Genomic DNA, 20,997 nt, shown 5'->3' with positions numbered 1-20,997 from the left:
TTATAGTTGCTCTATCACCTACTTATAGCTATCAACTCCCCCTGAGATATAAAAAAACTCTCTTCTATTCAACTTTTTCAATTCCCTTTTGAGCTCCTTTAGCTTTCACTAGAACTTAAACATAATATTTCCCCTCCTTTCCACTTGTCACACTCTTTTCACAATCCCATCATACTCAGGATGTGATACCCACATATTAAAGAAATTGAATGGGGCATTTCTCCTATTAATGACACCCAACATTCTGATGATTAATGGTGAGTGGTATGAGATACCTGTTAGCATAGCTTCATATCCATCCAGTGGACATTACTCAAATATCTGTCAAGCCTCTACCGAATTCTATTCTCCCCAGCTTGGTTGTTTGTCCATGTAAAAAAACATCCTTTCATGCGCACCTCTACCAACCTCGTATTCTCAATACAGTTTTTGAAATTCTCATCTGGATTCATAGATTCATGTCTTCCCAACCTCTTGCTTGCAAAAAGGATGGTATTAAAATTGTCTTGGACTAACCATGATCCTTCCATGCCACTAGAAATATATTCAATCCCTTCCCACAAACTTAATTTTCCTCTCCATACTAATATTACTTACATACACAACTGTCCAAAAAACTTTTTACCCTCCACCTCAACTGGAGTGTAAACCAGCTAATCCGTAGCTATAATTACATGCAGCTTTACATAATGGGTACCAAAACACACCCAAATTTGTCCCAGATTTGCATCTTGATAATTACAGAACACCTCCCATCCACATAGTCTCAAGCCTTTTTAAATATTTTCTTTATTACATTCCCTAACTCTTGTCTCCAAAATTTCTACTACTTTTAAATGATACCTAACAATTAGAGAGTGGACCTCTAACTGTTTTTTGGGGTCATTAAGACCCCTTATATTTCAGGAGCCAATCATATCCCATTTAACAGGGAAATCCTCATCTTCCCCTCCCCTCCCTCCATCTCCCTTCTCAACTCTAGGTGACATTGCAATCTCCACTCTATCCCCACTCTTTCCTTCACTATTATTAGCACTCAAAATTCCCACTTTACTTTTCCCTTTAATTTTCACCGCATATTCCTTTTCTTGTGCTCATCTATTTCATTAGAGTTTTCTCCAATACTCTCCTTTTTACACTTCATATTAAAGAACACCTTTTTCCCCTAGCTATTTTCTTCCTCCTTTTCAATCCCATCCTCACATTTTCCTTGTCCTCCTTGCTTAGTCTACGACCTACAACTGGATGCCTTAAGCCTAAAACTCATACAATTTAGACATCTAATAGGTACCCACTCATACACAACTTTTTGACACATTTGTACACCATATTCATCTTCAAGAAATATTTCATTTGGGAAATCACCATTAATATCCGTCTCAATCAAGACCTTGGCATAACCCAATTTTAAATTCTCATAAGTGCAAGAATCTGAAAATAGCGGCTTATCTAAAGAGCTCCCAATCCTATTGAGCATCTCAAAAGACCGAAATTCCTAAGGCAAATATGGAAATTGAACCCAAACTGACAACTTTTGCAATTTATCAATCTCCATTTTCATTTTGGATGCCCATGGTGCCAAAATAAATGGTCGCCTATCAAAAGTGTATGGCCCTTCCTCCATAACTAAAGTTCTCCCTTCCTCATTTTCAAACACAAATAAAAAAACATTTGGTTTCGCCATATGAACAGTCTTCAAATCATGCTTCCTCCACTGCTCATAGCAAATTTCTCAACTCATACAAATCTATGGGCAGCTCCAATAACACTTTCAATAAGAGCATTTCTCCATTTTTCTTCTTCAAATTTCAACTCAATATTATGAAATTTTACTATCCTTTTTCCATTAGAGATTGAAGGCGAAACATACCTCAGTTTAAATTTCATCTTCTTGGCTCGATTGCTCATCACTATTTCAACCCACGATTTCTTCCTTGGGTTTCCTTCTCTTGCTTGCATGACTAGTTTCTCTCCCCCTTCCTGTTGTTGCCATCATGTATATTTTTGTTTTCCGTCGTTTTTAGTCAACTTCTTTGGTGAGGTGGTTTTAACAGAGGGAAGTGACAAAGTGTTATGGTGATTTAATTATTATTTATTTATATTACTGAAAAAGAATTTAATTAATTTGTATTGTGAAATTCTTTCTGGAATTTCTTATAATTGGAGTAAAACTCCAAACAGTATGATAATTTTTTTAGTTTATTAATAGACACAATTGGCATAATAAAAAAAATCCAGAAAAATGGTACAATTAAATAAATTTCAAAGTTTAATGATTAAAATGGAACAAGCCATCTTCAGTTAGTGTTGCTTACTTTATGATTAAGACCGTTGACGAGAGTGATTCATATGCCAATTGGAGAATGGATTAGTGAGGCTAAACAAGCAACTCTAATTAAGTCAACTCAAAATTAAAATATAGTTAAAACAGAAATGTAATCCTATCTTAGTGCTTCTACACGCACTTGTATCATCATTTCCCACTACTCAATAACTAAGTCTATAGCCTCTTTCATATTTATCACCCATTCTTGATTTTTGCTCTTTCTTCGTTATAATTTATTTTTCTCTGTTTAGAATCTAAATTATTTTTAAAAAAACGTGTATTGCTTTCTTAATAAATCATTCTGATATAAATACAAATTAATTGAGTTAATGAACTCTGAATATTAAATAGTATATAAAAAGAATTAAAACTAAATCGAAAACCAACCCATTATTCAGAATCGTAACATGATTTGGACAATGACTATTATGATTTCCCCAAGTAGTAGAAGATATTTATACAAAAGAGTGCTAGAAATGTGGCATTAGAAAGCATATGTCAAATTGGGACCCAGAAACAGATTTTACAAATAAGTCAAATATTAGAAAAACTAGCTTCTAATGAAGATTTTGACCCAATGGAAGATTACATATCTTTTTTTGAAAGGGGGAATCTATGTGTCTTAGTAGTTAGTCAATCAAGTCAAGTTAAAGTTGTGAACTTTACATTTTGTTCTCCTGTATTAAGTTGAATTCCAATTTGGTGCTGCTGCTGCTCATTGTCGCCCATCAACCACTCTTTATTATCTAACCCATTGATCCAGGTAAGAATAGAATCCAATATTATCATTTTAAAATAAAGGGTTATTTTTAATTTTGTGTATTTTAGTTTCATATTGGTAGGCAACAACATAATAAATGAAGTAGAAAGCAACAGTAGAGTACTTTTTGTCCCTTCTCTTGTATGTCATGGTGGAGCTTCTTATGGCAACTAGTACCATCTTTTCATATACCATTCCCCCTTCTACCCATAATTTACCCTTTATTAATTACATTCAGATTTCTACAACCACATCATTAATTCAAAATTTTGATTCAGAAATCTAAAATTTTAAGCGTAGGTAGAGTAATTACTAGAAAATAATAAATAACTAGTTTGTTTAAGAGCAACTCAAGTTATAATTTTTTATTTGAGGTAATTTAAATGAAAAAATTTTATTTGTTTAGTTAAATTATTATTTTTATTTTTATTTTTTTTTAACATTTTTTTATTTTGTTACCGGAAACTAATTAATACAGTTAAATTACTTTTTGGAACAAGAAGATAATCGGAAGGAAAAATAAAAAAACCATAAAGAAATGGAATGGGTTGGTCACATCAGTTAATGAAGTGAAATAATTGGACCCACGGGCTTATGATATTGGAAATGGGGCAAAAGGCAAGCAAATTTTGGTTAGGGTGTAAAGAAGGCAGAGTTTTTATGAGTTTGAATTTAAATTTTTTAAATTTTTTGAATTTAAAGTGAATTCGGATATAATATTAATAATATAGTATTAATAAATTTAAATATAATTGATTTAATAAATAAATTTAGACGAATTAAATTTTATTAAATTTTAAATAGTTAATGAAAATTAATTTATTTTTTTAAAAAGAAAATTAATTTATTTATATATATAATAAATTTTAATTTAAAAAATAAATTTAAAATTAATAATTTTAGTTAAATAAGCGCACATATATATATACAAATAAATTTATAAATTTATAAAAAATAAATCTTTAAATTTTAATAATTTAAATATTTATAAATTTTAATAATATAATTAAATTATACAAAGCTAAATTTTAAAAAATTTAGATTTAATTTATAAAAGTATACGTAGAATTTAAATTTTTTTTATGATATTAATTTTAATATTGTTTTGCGAGTTTGTTCATAAATTTATTTATAAATTTGAAAATGAATTAAACTCATGAATTTTAATAAATTAAATACTATAAAATTTAAATTTAATTTATTTATTAAATCAAATTTATTTTATTTAAAAATTAAATTAAATCAAATTAAATTTTTATCTAATCGAATATCACATGATCTATAAACAATTTGGTTGATCCACAATTTTAGTGGAGATTTAAATACGTTGACGCACTTCACTTATGGGTATAGTAACCAAGTAAAGTAAGATGTTCAATCAAAACACTTTGAATCATCGGCTCTAGAATTTTTGAGAGCTAAGCCTCTGTTTTCTCTTAATTTTTTTGGTTTTTTTTTTTTTTTGAAGAAAAATGTTACCTTTAGTAGTTACATCTGAGTTTTTCATTAAAATCTATCAGCGGCTCTCTTCATTTTCTTACTTTTGCAATTTTTTTTTTTATATCTTTCTCAAGTAAATATCAGATTTGTAATTAATAGATTTCAATTTTATATATTTGAAAAAATCATATATTTATTTTTATAATACTTAAATAAAAGTTGTTGTATCAAATTTAGAGCAGCAGAGGTGTGTTGGAGTAAAATCATAGGGTATCCTATTCCTTCTATGTGAATGACATTTTTGTTGAACCCACCACCAATGCTGGTCGCCTCATCAATCACTTCCACCTTAATTGCCACCTATTCTCCACCATTTCCTCTTTCGTTTGCACATTTTTCTTTATTAGGGGAATTTCCCTTTCTTTTTCCCATTTTTTGAATAGCACTCTAATCGAACCGAATCGAGCCAAGTTTTATTAAATTCAGACTCGATTAAAAAATAAATTTAAAAGTTTAAGTTCGAACTCAACTCGACTCGAACTTCATTTATAAATTCAAACTCGATTTATATAATAAATATTAAATTCGACCTCGATTCGAGCTCGATTCATAATAAACTCGTTTATTATATTAACAAGTTAACTCACACTCTATTTAAAAAACTCAAATTTGATCTCATTTAGCCTCGAATTTGAATTCGATTATATTATAAACGAAATCAATATAATTTAAATTTATTTAAATTATAAATAAATTTAAATTATAAGATTATTAAGAGATTTCCATTTAAAAAAAAGATTATTAAGAGACTTTTAAATTAAAATTTTTTATTTAATTGAAATCTCTCGAACTCAAAACTAATGAAAAATAATATAAAAGGATTGTCCTTTTACATCATGATTCTCTGCATCCCTTTAACTTTCTATATGTGATTATTGTTAGCAAACAAGGTTGTTTACGAGTCTGCTTACGAATTTGTTCACGAACCTGTTCACGAGTCAGCTCACGAGACTAAACGAGCCGAATAATGCTAAACTCAAGCTCGGCTCGTTTAGAGCCAAGCCCAATCGAGCTTTTTTTAAAGCGAGCCGAGTCTGATCGATCTTTTATCGAGTTGAGTCTCGAATAACTCACGAACTGTATTCGTTTACACCTGTATGTTTGAATAATTAATTTGGGAAATCCCTTCCCTGCTGCCCTAGACTCTCTAGGCGGCTTAATATCGAAAACATCTCTCGAGAGGTAGAAAGAAAGAAAGAAACCATTTTATTAAACTTGTTAATTAAAATCCTGACATTAATTGGCCACTTACTAGAAAGATGAAACACATGTGGACAGCTATTCGTCCTAATCATTCCTGACAATAATTACATAAAATAAACAAAAAAATAATTGTGTTTCTAAATGCATAGTAGATTTTGAATGTTGGCTACCAAATATAGTTTTCCAATAGCCACCCATGTCCTGCCAAGATAACTACTCATTACTAAGTAGTTGTGTTGTGTTGTGTCACAGTATGGCATGGTTAAGCTCATTGCTGTTGAATAACAATGTCACTGCTTTCATTTTCTGCACTTTCCTCTCTTGACTTCCCATTCTAATGCTTCGAAACTAGCTGTACCCTGTTAACAGAGTTGGAAAAGCTGTGGAAATCACTAGAGATATTTTTTTTTGACTATTTGAAAATTTTCATATTTTAATTTTATATTTATGAAAAGACTTAAGTTTAATTACCTAAGAAAAACTGTGATCTAATGAACTACAGATGCTAGTTATAGGTACAGGAGAACCAGAAGTTGGGATTCTGGGTGTAAGGTGGGAAGCACAGCAAGTTCTTTGATATAATTGAGAAGAGGGTTCACAGGTGAGACTAGCATCTCTCTCTCCACCAAGAAACGCCAAAAAAGAAAAAGCCATTGGCATTGGCATTGTCAAGGCTTCCCTGGCAACTATAAAAAGGACACAACTTCAGTAAATTGGACCATCACCTAATTTTCTCATTGAGAAGCACCTCAAATTGCAAAGCTTTCTCTTCAGAAGCCCTCCTTTGCAAAAAACAAATACCCACGAACCCCAGAGAGGGAGCTATAAGATTCCAATTTTGTTCACCCATCTTCCCGATGAGAGCGGTCTTGGCATTTCTTTCAGCTCAAGACGCCTAGCTCTCCTCTCACATAATTACGCTTATTTCTTTTCTTCTTCTTCTTCTATCACATCAATTGATCATTTTAATGCAATGGCAGTAGACTGCATCAAGACCATGCCTTCATTACCTCAGCACCATCCTAAAGAAGAACGCAAAGATGATCGGAAACCTTTAGTTTTCGATGCCAGATTGCTCAGTTACCAATCCAACATACCCCAACAGTTCGTTTGGCCAGATGATGAAAAGCCTAGCGCTAATGCACCAGAACTCCCTGTTCCACTTATTGACTTGGGTGGGTTCCTATCTGGTGACCCTGTTTCCGCAATGGAGGCTTCAAGGCTAATCGGCGAGGCATGCCAGAAGCACGGTTTCTTTCTCGTTGTTAATCACGGAGTCGATCCACATCTTATAGCTGACGCCCATCGATACATGGACAACTTCTTTGAATTGCCACTCTGTGATAAGCAAAGGGCTCAGAGAAAAATTGGCGAGTACTGTGGATATGCCAGTAGCTTCACTGGCAGGTTTTCCTCCAAGCTTCCCTGGAAAGAAACGCTTTCTTTTCGCTATTCTGCTGAGAAAAACTCTCCAAAACTCGTCCAAGACTATTTCCATAACACAATGGGTGACAGTTACGCAGAATTCGGGTAAGACAGAGACCCGAACAACAGTTATATAATTTATAACAAATGATTCATTAGTTAATGTTTTCTTCTATGTTGTGTTTCCAGGAAGGTGTACCAGAAGTATTGCGAGTCTATGAGCACTCTATCGCTGGGAATCATGGAACTCCTGGGAATGAGCCTTGGAGTGAGCAAAGCCCATTTCAGGGAATTTTTCGAAGAAAATGATTCCATAATGAGGCTTAACTACTATCCTCCATGCCAAAAACCTGACCTGACTTTAGGAACTGGGCCTCATTGCGATCCAACATCATTAACCATCCTTCATCAAGACCGAGTGGGTGGTCTTCAAGTTTTCGTAGACAATGAATGGCGTTCAATTAGCCCGAATTTCGAAGCTTTTGTCGTTAACATAGGCGACACCTTCATGGTAAGTTGTTTTTACATTACTAAATATATATAATATATGTTATGATATGATATGTTGGTTAATAATAAGTCGATGATAATTAGACTGCAGGAGCAGAGGATAAGATTTGAATAAGTGTTTCTAATATTGGGATTTCTTTGTTTTTGTTAAAGGCTCTTTCAAATGGGAGATACAAGAGTTGCTTGCATAGAGCCGTAGTGAACAGCGAGACACCAAGGAAATCACTGGCATTTTTTCTGTGTCCAAGGAGTGATAAGATGGTAATTCCACCAAAAGAAGTTGTGGACAGTTGCAACCCAAGAGTATATCCAGATTTTACATGGGCCATGCTTCTTGAATTCACACAGAAGCATTACAGAGCCGACATGAAGACCCTTGAAATGTTCACAAATTGGCTTCAACAGAGACAGTAGCTGAAGAGAGTGGGGTAGCTAAGAGGCTGGGCATGGTATTGGTCTTTTTGGGAAAGGAATGTGACATTGAGATTTGGAGGAAGACAAATAGCTCTATAACTTACACAAAAAAAAATGCCAGTTTTTATGTTCAGTGGGTCTGTAACTAGCTTTTTCCTCATCAGCTAAAAGTCAAGACAAGGGCCATAGAATGAACCAATAAAAACTTGGATGTGCTAAATTTTTGTATTTTTCTTTCATAATATAGGAAGAATATTCCTCTCCCACCCCTCTAAAAAAAACTTGTAAGTTATTACCAGCGTTATTTCTCTAAGACACCCAGTTAAGAAAATTTTATTTAATTACAAGTTGATTAAAGAAAAATAAAAATCTTATAAGAAATAGAAAATGAAATGATTCCATGCAACATCAAACAATAAGTCCAAAGCAAAGGGTATGGCCTACTTCGTAATTGATTGATTCAGAGGAATAGCTAGGTTGCTAAAATCCAGAGGATTGACAGTGCGTAATGTATTCGTGGGTGCATTTGGTTTTTTCATTATTGTTATGTTAAATAATATTTAAAAAAAAAAAAAAAAAAAAGTGTGGTTGATTTTGAATATAGAAATGGGAAGGAATTGTAGCAACATTTGTCGTGGTGTCTGTCCTTAAACGCAGCAACATTCTTTCTGGATTTAAAAAAACTTTAGAAATTTGCAACTCCCCATGTGTAATTATAAGCTCATCATTTCACCCATCCATATATTCTAATCAAGTAATTTATATCTTCCCTCTTTTAACTTTCCCTATGAGATTCCATTTATCTTCTCTTTTTTTCTAAAAGAAAAAAATAAATTACTTTTATATTCTCATTACTGATAAAATAAAATATATTAATTCGAAAGATAATTTAACGACATAAATCATTTAAATTTTTAATGAAGTAATATAAGTCAAATTTTGAATATAAATATTAAATAATAATAATAATAATAATAAAGATTTAAAGGTTGATACTGTATAAAATTTTAGAGAATAAGAAAGTAAATAAAGCATTAGTGGTGAAATTGTTGGGGTAAACAGCCGCCACAGGTAAGGACAACGACAGTGGCATTCCAGTCGAAAAGGCCCGCATCACGTGGCAACATTTGTTGTTTGTCCTGGCACCGCTCTCTAATCCATCTCCAATTTTACATTTTTATAAACAATTCCCTTGTTGCTAAACGACATTTTCTTAGGATTTCTTTCATGGATACCCACCTCATCACCTGTTTTCCATCCATCCATTTTTTGACACCTTCCTCTCTTTCTTCTTCTTTTAAATCTTTTTCTTAATTCTCCCCACTTGCCTAATCTCTTCACTCTCTTTCATAACTTTGTCATCTTTTTTATTACTTCTCCCAATAAAAGCATTCACCAATCACATGATTCATCAATCATTTCTTCAAATCTTATTTACTCTCTCCTAGCTACTCTATCATCAAATTAAAGAAAAAAAAATTTTCAAGTTTTTTGATGGACGAAGAAATTAAAGCAACATAGGATATTAACCAAAAATATAAACAAGTACATGGGATGTTGGACTTGAACAAAGAAGGAAAACTTTGATGTTTCCAACAGTAGAGAGCACCCACATGTTTCCTGTATGAATCAAAAGCCCTGAAAGAAATCTACCATGATTGTGTAGAGACTCTTCAATCATGGCGTGGTAGATTCACTTCAAATGTTGGGACCAATGCACATGAGAGGTCTCTATCCAGTGCTTACCATGCAACAATTTTTTATTTGTTTGAATTTTGGTATGGACAAACTGGGTTTTTGTTTTTATGGGTAAATGTGTCGTTATCATGTTGAATAAGAAGCAAGTGAAAGAGATAATAAAGCCAAAACGAGTACTAACAAAACTCTCCCCCCATAAACAAATACCTAAAGCAACAAAGCAACAGTTCAAACGATTTCCCATATAATAATTTTTGGCTTTAAATTCTTTATCTTTGATTTTTTATATCCTAGGCTACCCTATTGGCTACTCCCATTATTTGTGGTTAATTTATAGTTCTAGTTTTCATGGCGTATGAGACAAACGTGTGTAACAGTGAAAACCCTAGCATCCCTTTTGTTTATTACATGATGAGTTATAATAATCCACCACTATTACTTGCAAGATGAGCTCAGTTTTGGTTAGCTCGAGTTGGCTAATTTAGACGCATTAGGACCACATGATGACGAACAGCATGATCAGATTGAGTTGATACTTGGGATACCTAGTCTCTTTCTCAACAATTGATTTTTATTTTACAATAATTAGATCCCTTCTTCCATAATTACGTGCCAGGATGTCCAACACACAACAATGGCTATTTAATTACGTTACAAAATCTTATTCCTTCTATTTCCTTGTCCTTTCCCTTGGCTGCATATCTAGATAATGAAATGTCCATATAGAGATCTCATCAGGGAAAAAAAAACGACGAAATATATATATGTTCATGTATATCTTCACAGTCACTCATATCTCTTAGCTTCTCTCCCTTAAATTCTATACAACTGTTGGCAGATGTATCAGACCTTTTCCACAATAAACTTGGTCTTCACGTTGTCCTAGTCTTTAGCTATTTTTTAGCAAGATATTTTGTTTATATTTTTCTGTTGAGTAAGAAGTGGCAGTAGTGGTCACTGATTTTTAGCTTAGCTACTTTATTTTTTAACTTTTCTGTTTTTTGCTGTAACTATAAAATTTTCAGCTTTGAAATTCAAGATATAATATAACTTTTCCAATTCTAAAATATATCAGTGGTATCAGAGCCCTCTTATCTTACGGGATCTGTGAGAGTGTTTTTTTTAAAAAAAAAAACGCAGTTTATAATTCTGCTGCTGTAAGACTTCTTTAATGGAAGGTGAAAGTTCTTTTTCGATAGCTGCTCCACCTGTGTTTGATGGAGAAGACTATCAAGTTTGGGCAGTAAGAATGGAAGCATATTTGGATGCGTGTGATTTGTGGGAAGCTGTAGAGGAGGATTACGAGGTACCTCCCTTGCCAAGCAATCCAACCATGGCTCAGATCAAAGTTCACAAGGAAAGAAAGACGAAAAAATCCAAAGCAAAAAACTGCTTGTTTGCTGCAGTTTCTTCTACCATTTTCAGTAAGATTATGTCCCTTGGCTCAGCTAAAGCTATTTGGGATTTTCTCAAGGATGAGTATAAGGGAGATGAACGAATCAAAGGAATGAAAGTTTTGAACCTGGTTCGAGAGTTTGAGATGCAACATATGAAGGAATCGGAAACGGTAAAGGCGTATGTTGACAGGCTGTCTGGCATTGCAAATAAGGTAAGGATACTTGGTGCAGAACTTACCGATAACAGAATAGTTCAAAAAATTCTTGTATCATTGCCTGAAAGATATGAGGCGACCATTGCTTCATTGGAAAATACTAAAGATCTTACTAAAATCAGCTTGGCAGAGTTAGTAAGTTCACTACAGGCACAAGAACAGAGGAGAATGATGCGACAAGAAGGATCTACTAAAGGAGCTTTGCAAGCCAAATGGCAGCAAAATTCTGGAGACAAAAATAAAAAGTGGAAAGGAAAGAAAGGAGCAGCAGGAGGTTCAGAAAAGGCAGCTGTCGAGGAAAACTCCAACACGAACAAAGGAGGTAAATATTCTCCTTGTCAACACTGTGGCAGGAAAAATCATCCTCATTACAAGTGTTGGAGAAAGCCTGACATGAGGTGTAGAAGATGTAACAAACTTGGGCATGCAGAGATAATTTACAAAGAGAAGGAGTCTCAGCAGCAAGGTGATGCACAAGTTGTAACTCAACAAGAGACAGAACAATTCTTTGTTGCTTCATGTTTTGTGTCAAAAACATCAAGCAAAAATTGGCTTGTTGATAGTGGTTGTACAAACCACATGACCAATTGTGAGGAGCTGTTCAGAGAGCTTGACAAATCAGCAAGCTCAAGGGTCAAAATTGGGAATGGAGAATTCATCACAGCTGAAGGAGAGGGGACGGTTGCCATTGAAAGCCCTACAAGTATAAAAATAATTTCTGAAGTTCTGTATGTTCCTGAAATTGACCAGAATTTGCTAAGTGTGGGATAGTTATTGGAGAAAGGGTTCAAACTTTTGTTTGAAGATAGTATGTGTCTGATTTTCGATCCAAGTGGTCAAGAACTTTTCAGAATCAAGATGCGGCAGAGAAGTTTTTCTTTGAATCCTATGGAGGAGGAGCAAATGGCTTTTTCGTGTCAGCTCACTGTTTCAGATACTTGGCATAAACGATTGGGGCACTTTCATCATCAAGCCTTGCTGTTCATGCAGCAAAATGATCTTGTTCGAGGTATGCCGAATCTGGGGAAATATTTTACAAGCTGCAAGACGTGTATGCTTGGGAAGCAAATCAAATTTCCTTTCAGAACATCTATATGGAGAGCTACCAAGAGGTTACAGCTAATCCATACTGATTTATGTGGCCCACAATGAACTCCTTCGCTGAATGGCAGCAGGTATTACATAGTATTTATTGATGATTTAACAAGAATGTATTGGATATACTTCATGAAGTTTAAATCGGAGGTTGCTGGGATTTTCATGAAATTTAGAAATTGGATTGAAAATCAAAGCAGTTGTAGGATTCAGGTCATTAGATCAGATAATGGCACTGAATACACTTCAGAGAAATTCAATTTATTTTGCGAAGAAGCTGGAATTGAGCACCAGCTTACGGTCCCTTATTCTCCACAACAAAACAGAGTCAGTGAGAGGAAGAACAGAACTATTATGGAGATGGCTCGGTGTTTGTTACATGAGAAGAATCTTCCAAAAAAATTCTGGGCAGAAGCAGCAAATACTGTTGTTTTCTTGCTGAATAGGCTGCCTACAAGAGCAGTGGGAAAGAAGACTTCGTATGAAGCTTGGCATGGTGTCAAACCAGATTTGACTAATCTTAAAATTCTTGGTTCTCTTTGTTTTTCGCATGTTCCACATGTTAAAAGAGACAAACTAGATGAGAAAGCTGAACAAGGAATTTTTGTTGGCTATAGTTCAGTTTCTAAAGCCTACAGGATTTTTCAACCTCACACAGGGAAGGTTGTAACAAGCAGAGATGTTCAGTTTCTTGAACATGAATAGTGGGACTGGAATGAGAGCTCTCCAACTGAAGAGCAGATTGTACCTCTTGTTCCTGATGAATCAATTGCTGATGTACCTGTAAGAGGAACGAGAACACTTTCAAATGTTTATCAAAGATGTAACGTTGCTTTTTTTGAACCAGCAAGTTATGAGGAAGCAAAAGCCGACAAAAATTGGGTGAAAGCAATAGAGGAGGAGCTGGCTATGATTGAAAAAAATCAAACTTGGGTGCTAGTCAAAAGACCTCAAGATAGAAAAGTGATTGGGGTGAAATGGGTATTCAGGACAAAATTAAATCCTGATGGCTCATTGAACAAGCATAAAGCGAGGCTAGTGGTGAAGGGCTATGCACAAATTTGGGGAGTAGACTTCTCTGCAACTTTTGCTCCAGTCGCAAGGATGGACACAATCAGAATTTTGTTGGCGCTAGCGGCACAACAAGGTTGGAAACTTTTCCAGCTTGACGTGAAATCGGCTTTTTTGAATGGTACATTGCAGGAAGAAATTTTTATTGAACAGCCAGATGGTTTCACTGTGCCGGGACATGAGGAGAAGGTTTGCTTGTTAAAGAAAGCTCTTTACGAGCTAAAACAAGCTCCACGAGCTTGGTACAGCAGAATAGATGATTATTTGCTGTATTTGGGCTTTGAAAAAAGTTTGAGTGAATCAACTTTGTATGTTAAAAAAGCTGGTTCTGAAATTATAATCATCTCTCTCTATGTAGATGATTTACTTGTAACAGGTAACTCTGTTGTGAAGATTCAAGAATTCAAGCAGGAGATGATGAAGGTCTTTGATATGACAGATCTTGGAGAGATGAATTACTTTCTCGGAATGGAAGTAAAACAAGCCCAGAACGAAGTTTTTATATGTCAACAGAAATACTTGAAGGAAATTCTGAAGCGTTTCAGAATGGATGAGTGCAAAAGTGTGAATACTCCGATGAATCAAAAAGAGAAGTTGCAGAAAGAAGATGGAGCTGAATGTGTTGATGAAGGGGTGTATAGAAGCTTGATCGGATGTTTAATGTATCTTGCAGCAACAAGACCTGACATCTTGTATCCTGTAAGTGTCTTATCAAGGTTTCTAAATTGTGCCAGCAAAATACACATGATGGTAGCTAAACGTGTGGTTAGATATCTCAAAGGAACTCAAAGTTATGGCATAAAGTTCAGCAAAAGTCAGAATTTTAAGCTTTATGGATTTTCTGACAGTAATTGGGCGGGGTCCTTTGATGATATGAAAAGCACCTCTGGTTACTGTTTTACCTTTGGGTCAGGCTGTTTTTCGTGGTGTTCCAAGAAATAAGAGATTGTGGCACAATCAACAGCACAAGCTGAGTTTGTAGCAGCAACGGCTGCGGCTAATCAAGCACTGTGGCTTAGGAAGATTATGGTAGATTTGCAGCTGAAAGAAGTTGACAGCACTGTGATTTTTGTAGATAATCAGGCTGCCATAGCTATATCTCAAAATCCAGTGTTTTATAGGAGAACCAAGCATTTTAATATTAAGTTTTATTACTTAAGAGAGGTCCAGAAGAATGGTGAAGTGATGTTGGTGCACTGCAACACAGAAAGTCAGATTGCAGATATATTTACGAAGGCACTTCATGTTAACAAATTTGAGCTTCTTAGGGAGAAGCTGGGAGTTTGCAGTTCCTGATCCAGGAGGAGAATGTTGGCAGATGTATCAGGACCTTTTCCACAATAAACTTGGTCTTCACGTTGTCCTAGTCTTCAGCTATTTTTTAGCAAGATATTTTGTTTATATTTTTCTGTTGAGCAAGAAGTGGCAGTAGTGGTCACTGATTTTTAGTCTAGCTACTCTATTTTTTAGTTTTTCTGTTTTTTGCTGTAACTATAAAATTTCCAGCTTTGAAATTCAAGATATAATATAACTTTTCCAATTCTAAAATACATCACAACAATGGTGATTCCAATATATATACTTTTTTAAGAAAAAATCTCAAAGACAGTAAATAATTTTTTAAATTAATTTAATTTGAAAACGACATTAGTATTTAGCACAGAACTCTTGCACCAAGAATGCTTGCTCATTAAACATGACATATTTTCGGAACTCTCATGTTTTCTGCTGTTCCTGTGTGGCAAATGAAAATGATATCCTGTAATAATCTGATTGTAGACGAATGCATTAAAGGCCCAAAACAACACAACGTTGGGCCTGTTTTTTCATATAGGGCAAGAAGGCCTTATCAACTAAAATAGTAAGAAAAGAAAAGAAGAAAGAAAATCCAATAGTAATGAAATCATTGTTTTTATTTATTTTTATTTAAAATAGATTACAAATCAAGTTTTTATTAAAAATAAATTATTATGAAATAATTTTTTATAATAAGTTACCAACGTCATTATATTTGTCATAGTGGCTAGCAACCAAAGTGAAAAACAAACAAAGTGTAGCTTATGTTAATGCCAATAATCATGACAAAGCAACTTCGTCGTATTATTTTGTTTGTACGATTTTTTTAAATTTTATTTTAATAAACAAAAAGACAAATCCAATCTATGTCATAGCCCATCATTCAGGCAACTATCTCTAATATATATATTTATTTTGGACATTGGAGGTTCCACGAGATCTTTTATGGCCTCAAGCGTTGCCCGAACTTTTCTGGGCTCAAAAATTTCAAGCCCATGAAACCTTCATTTTTACACTGTTCCCTTTTCCTTCCATCAGCTTCACCACCTCCTATTGGTGGTCGATCACCGTTCCCCCTCCTCTCTCACTGCTTGATTCGATTTTCCTGATGATCCATCCGATGGGTAAATATGGATTCTACATTAGATTTAAGTTGCTCTTGCGGGCAAAACATGGCATTCTCCAACCTCAACTCTGATTCTGTCTTGTGGATCCAAGAAAAGAACGGATCATGCAATATCAGCCCTTTGATTTTCAAGGGTTATAAAGTCATCAACTGCATCAGCCACGCCTAATTCTCCATGGTCACCCATATGTGTTAGTGCTGTAGGTGTAATAAAATAGAGCAAAAAATAAAACCCCTAATTTAATTCTAAATAATGAATTTTTTTTTAATTTGTAAATATTAAAATTACTAACTAGTTTAATTAAACTAAATAATTTTAATATTTATAAATTATAAAAATATTTTAGTAAAACTGATTTATTTAAGTGTTAATGTAAAATGTAATTTAAAAAAAAAAAAAACAGTTAACTGAAGTTATTGAATTAAGACATTTAGATTTCTCTTTGGGGCTTGTCTATCAACGCTGCCCATAACGAAAATTTGCATTTCAAGAATTTAGATTTAATTGCAGTGTAAACAAGACCATTTTACTTGTTGAAAACATTGTATACTGAATTCTAAATAATATTATTTTATAATTCTTTTAAAATTCAATTGTACAAGTCATTTATGGTGAATTTTACAAGTCATTTCATATTTACAACGAATAAAATAAAATGCTCTCCGTATTTGTAGACTTAATTTATTTCTCTAATAAAAAAAAAATAAAACATATAACTTATTAATTTTGAATTTTGAATTTTCCATTCAAACATAGGGTATTTTATTTATATTATACTGATATTAACATAGAAATACAAATTCCATTTCAAAAAAAAAAACATAGAAATACAAATTAAAATTTTTTATTGATTGAATATTTATACATCAAGCAGTTTGCACATAATCCACGTGCTCTCTCGACAAAACTTCATCAGTGGGTTTTATCCAGTGAAGAGCCTCCACCGGGATCATCACATGCTCCGGGAAGCCGACGATTCTCAGAGGATGCAACTATCACGTATGGCATGGATTTAAGCGGCAAAGGTTGAACAAAATTCGTGAAAAGTTGTAGAGGCTGCAGTCAATAAAATAAACATTCCGCCGGGGAAGTATAGTTATGAGAAGGAATTGGAGTGGGAATCAGGGACTTGATTGATAGGGACGTCATTGAACTTGGACAGAACCAAATTGCTGGAGGGGCAGGGGAGAACCGACGGATCGACGGAAGAAAACCTAACCTCTGGCGGTGAAAAAAGAAGGAGACGAGAGAACTAGGCCAGCACTGAAGATGAAATGAAACTTTTGTAAGCCACATACATGGCCTTATACTTGGAGGGATCTACGACCTCTACTCCATGGCAATGTCCCTCCACAAAATGACTCTCAACTATTATACCCTTCTCTCTCAGTATTTTTACCAACTCACCTTGACGGTCCATCAGTAGATCTCCATCACCCCAATGAACGAAGATCCTCCATCCTAATTCCCTAATTTTAATCAGCGCCTTCGAATCTCCCTCCAGTACCGTTGGATTGCAATACTCATGATCACGGTCAGCACCGATTGGCAAAGCTAAGTCCCACATCAGATCACTCGAACAAAGTGGTAATATCGGATCGTTCACCATCCTCAACTCCGATTCTGTCCTCTTTGACCCACCGAAGAAGGGTTGGCTCAATATTAGACCCTTGATCTTTAAGGGATCTAGATCTTCCACTGTCTCAGCTACTCGGAGCCCAGCACGGTAAGCAATATTAGCGCCTGCACTATTCCCCATGAGGAAACAATTGCTAAGATCAGCAAATACTCTGAACCACTCATCAGGACTTGATTTAATCCAGTACAGTGCCTCCACAGCATCCTCATAAGCAGCTGGCAGACGGTGCTCGGGAGCGAGGCGGTACTCTATGGATACGACAATAGCAGCGAGCTCAATAGCAAGGTTTACACAGGAATCGTGCCAAATGGTTGAAGCGGCGCTGCAAAGTATGAAGCCTCCGCCATGGAACCAAACAATAAGAGGAAGCTTAGGGTGGGAAGAAGTGTAATCTAGGGATTGTTGGGGTACGAATATGCGGGCCCAGGTTTTATTTGATTGATTAATAGTGATGTCTTTGGTGAGAATAGGAACAGGGCGATGAGGTATGGGTGATGAGCTTATAATTTCTGGTAAGCGATGAATAGTGCCGTCAGGGAGCGGAATGATACGGAGGTGCTTGTATGAATCGATGGTGAGATTTTCCGGTGGAGTTTGAGTTGACATAATGGATTGGTTTGAATGGTAATATGGTAATATCGTGTTATCAACTCAGTTTTACGGATGAAGAAAGCCTCAACTTAATAGGCGGGGAGGGGTCATTATTGAAGCAGTCCCCAACACGTGAACCATTTAGCTTGCAAACAAAATGTGTGAAATGCGAGTTGAATGTCCACAGCCACTGTGGACCAGATCGTGAGTTGGAAACAACCATGCATGACGACAGTTATTTGTGGGAAAGATTTACTTTCCACAGAATTCAAAACAAAACACATAAAGGAGCGTTTTATAAAATTGGGTTTAAAATTGCAAGCTTATCGTCTTTTTTTGGAACGTTTCTATGATGATGGAGCTTCTTTGGTTTGGTGATATAGATGAAATAAGACCATTTATATATTATAGTTTAGAAAAATTTTTGGATCAATCCGATTTATTAGGAGACTTTATATGAATTATTTATAAAGAAATTTATTTAACTGTATTTTCAGTTTATATGATTTTTTTTATGAATTTGTTGATTTTTAAAGAAAATATGAAAATGAAAAGACAAATGAGATGAGAAGGTTGTTTAAGTTAAAATCTTTTGTTTGGAGGCAAAAAATATAGAGGAAATAGTAAAAAAATGAAAGGGAAATTGAAGAGCGGAAAATAAAATTTCATTTTTTTATTTAAAATTATTTATATAATTTAAAATTTTTGACACATTAGTATAGTGATTGAAAAACTGGTTACTGCATATAGAAAAGGATTTTTTTTCCAATAAATTTAAATTTATGTGATTTTACATTATATTATAACACTCTAAATTTGAAGATGATGATTATATATATATATGCTCTCTCACTTCTTTTTTTGGGAGAATCCATGTTCTTTCACATTAAAACTGTGATTATGGATATCTTTTTAACAGAATTTATGAAATTTGATAGTTGAAAGATCAAGATTTCAGAATAAATTGGCAAAATACTCATTTATTAGGAATAGCTTTTGGTCAAAAACGAGGGATAAGAACTAGTGAGCCTTCTAGAACAAAGATAAAAAAATAAAATAAAATAAAATAAAAAGCTAACAAGTCACACTTGATTCATTTTTCTATATAAAACAAATACATCTTTGTTATTTTATATAGATCTGAAAAATAATAAGTGTTATTTTATTCATTTTTTTAAAAATATATATATTATTTTATATTTTGCATATATTACTTCAGCAATTTGATGATTTTTTTTTCTTTTTCAAATGGAGCAGATAGTCCACTAAAAGCAAAACATGAAATCCTTGATAACCACAAAAAGTGAGTCAGCCTTAGACATCTCAATTAACTCCACGCTATGGCAACCCTCACCAAAGTGAGCCACAGTTCGCACTCCTTTCTCCTCCAGCATATTGGCAAATTCCACCTGCCTGTCAATCAACGGATCCCCGTGGCAACCCGTCACCAGAATCCGTAATCCGTTTGCCCGAACATCTTCAAACATGTTTGACCCACGCCCAGCCATTGGATTAGAATATTCATGATCCCTGTCTGCTCCCACCGGCAATGACAATTCCCACATGAGATCATTTCCAGACAGCGGCAAAATTGGGTCCTTCACCATTTTCAGCTCCGATCCGGTTCTCTCTAACCCTCCAAAGTATGGATGGTGCAGTATCAAGCCCTTGATCTTCAATGGTTCCAACTCCTCAACTTGCTCACATGCTCGTAGCCCTGCATGATACGCAATATTACCGCCTGCACTAGTGCCCATCAAAAAACAGCTCGATAAATCAGTAAATTTCCTCAACCAGTCTTCTTCGCTGGTACTGATACAGTGCAGAGCTTCAATGGCGTCCTCATAAGCTGCCGGTAGACGGTGTTCCGGCGCTAGGCGGTAATCAACGGAGATTACAACTGCGTCGAGTTGTTCAGACATTAATAAGCAAAAATCATGCGTTACACAAGAAGCTGCACTCAACAAAATAAAGCCTCCACCATGATAGTAAACTATGAGAGGAAGGTTGTGTGCGGTAGAGGAAGAATCAAGCGCACGGCGGGGAAGATATATCCGTAGCCAAGTTTGTTTACTGGGATTAATAGGTATGTCCTTGGAGACGACCGATGAGGTGGACTGGTTGGGATCAGGCGAGGCAGGGACGGTTGGCACTTGCAAAAGACGCGTATAGGTGCCGTCAGGATTACAGACGATTTGGGGTTGATAATCGGAAGAAGGAATTTGCACTGTATTGCTTTCAGGCATGTTTGATTGCTACGATTGAGACTTGGGAACGCAGAGAAATATGATTAAACGATCGATGTCTAATTTCAAAGTGAACTAATATGTGTATATATAGAAGTCCCCCTTTCTTTTCTTGAATGTAAACTTCATTGCTTAATTAAAAATGAACTCTTAAAAAAATTTTCTTTTTCAACCACTAAAAATAAATTGATGTTGAATATTTGGGAGCGAGGAGGAGAAAAATGCAAGCAAAGGAGAGTTGTTGGGTGTTCTTTGTCTTGATTTGATTATAGTTTAAACCAACCAACCACTGCTTCGCGGCTTATTGCCGAAGCTACTTAAATATTAGATGAAGAAAGTCGAAGCTTGAAATTTGATACCAAATTGATAAAATGGTCAGGCGGCTTCAAGACCAAAAATTAAAAAAAAAAAAAAGAATTTATACATTTATATATTTGAATATGAATAATGTATTTGTAGCTTGAAATGGAATGATGGAGGTCGG

General features: G+C 34.7%; 3 protein-coding genes across 3 annotated transcripts; 1 reads left to right on the top strand and 2 right to left on the bottom strand.

Moving 5' to 3' along the window:
* The first annotated feature begins 6,525 nt into the window (after positions 1–6,525).
* On the top strand, positions 6,526–8,402 carry LOC110618250 (gibberellin 20 oxidase 1). The gene is made up of 3 exons (XM_021761386.2): positions 6,526–7,319; positions 7,404–7,725; positions 7,878–8,402. Exons 1-3 carry the CDS (start codon positions 6,763–6,765, stop codon positions 8,136–8,138), a joined length of 1,140 nt encoding a protein of 379 aa, XP_021617078.1. The 5' UTR covers positions 6,526–6,762; the 3' UTR covers positions 8,139–8,402.
* Positions 8,403–16,861: 8,459 nt separating this feature from the next.
* Positions 16,862–18,569, bottom strand: LOC110618019 (carboxylesterase 1). Its single transcript, XM_021761017.2, has one exon. It carries the CDS (start codon positions 18,280–18,282, stop codon positions 17,290–17,292), a length of 993 nt encoding a protein of 330 aa, XP_021616709.1. The 5' UTR covers positions 18,283–18,569; the 3' UTR covers positions 16,862–17,289.
* Positions 18,570–19,234: 665 nt separating this feature from the next.
* Positions 19,235–20,688, bottom strand: LOC110617064 (carboxylesterase 1). Its single transcript, XM_021759661.2, has one exon. It carries the CDS (start codon positions 20,511–20,513, stop codon positions 19,533–19,535), a length of 981 nt encoding a protein of 326 aa, XP_021615353.1. The 5' UTR covers positions 20,514–20,688; the 3' UTR covers positions 19,235–19,532.
* Between the last annotated feature and the right edge of the window lie 309 nt (positions 20,689–20,997).

This window comes from Manihot esculenta, chromosome 6 (genome assembly GCF_001659605.2).
Source record: "Manihot esculenta cultivar AM560-2 chromosome 6, M.esculenta_v8, whole genome shotgun sequence".
NCBI lineage: Eukaryota > Viridiplantae > Streptophyta > Magnoliopsida > Malpighiales > Euphorbiaceae > Manihot > Manihot esculenta.
This window is presented reverse-complemented; position numbering and strand designations above follow the sequence as displayed.

Excerpts from the sequence above, each read along its gene's own strand:
- LOC110618250 (XM_021761386.2), top strand. The coding sequence starts at position 6,763 with ATGGCAGTAGACTGCATCAAGACCATGCCTTCATTACCTCAGCACCAT. Across the intron at positions 7,320-7,403 it reads GACAGTTACGCAGAATTCGG|GAAGGTGTACCAGAAGTATT; the intron begins GTAAGACAGAGA and ends TTGTGTTTCCAG. Across the intron at positions 7,726-7,877 it reads ACATAGGCGACACCTTCATG|GCTCTTTCAAATGGGAGATA; the intron begins GTAAGTTGTTTT and ends TTTTTGTTAAAG.
- LOC110618019 (XM_021761017.2), bottom strand. The coding sequence starts at position 18,282 with ATGTCAACTCAAACTCCACCGGAAAATCTCACCATCGATTCATACAAG.
- LOC110617064 (XM_021759661.2), bottom strand. The coding sequence starts at position 20,513 with ATGCCTGAAAGCAATACAGTGCAAATTCCTTCTTCCGATTATCAACCC.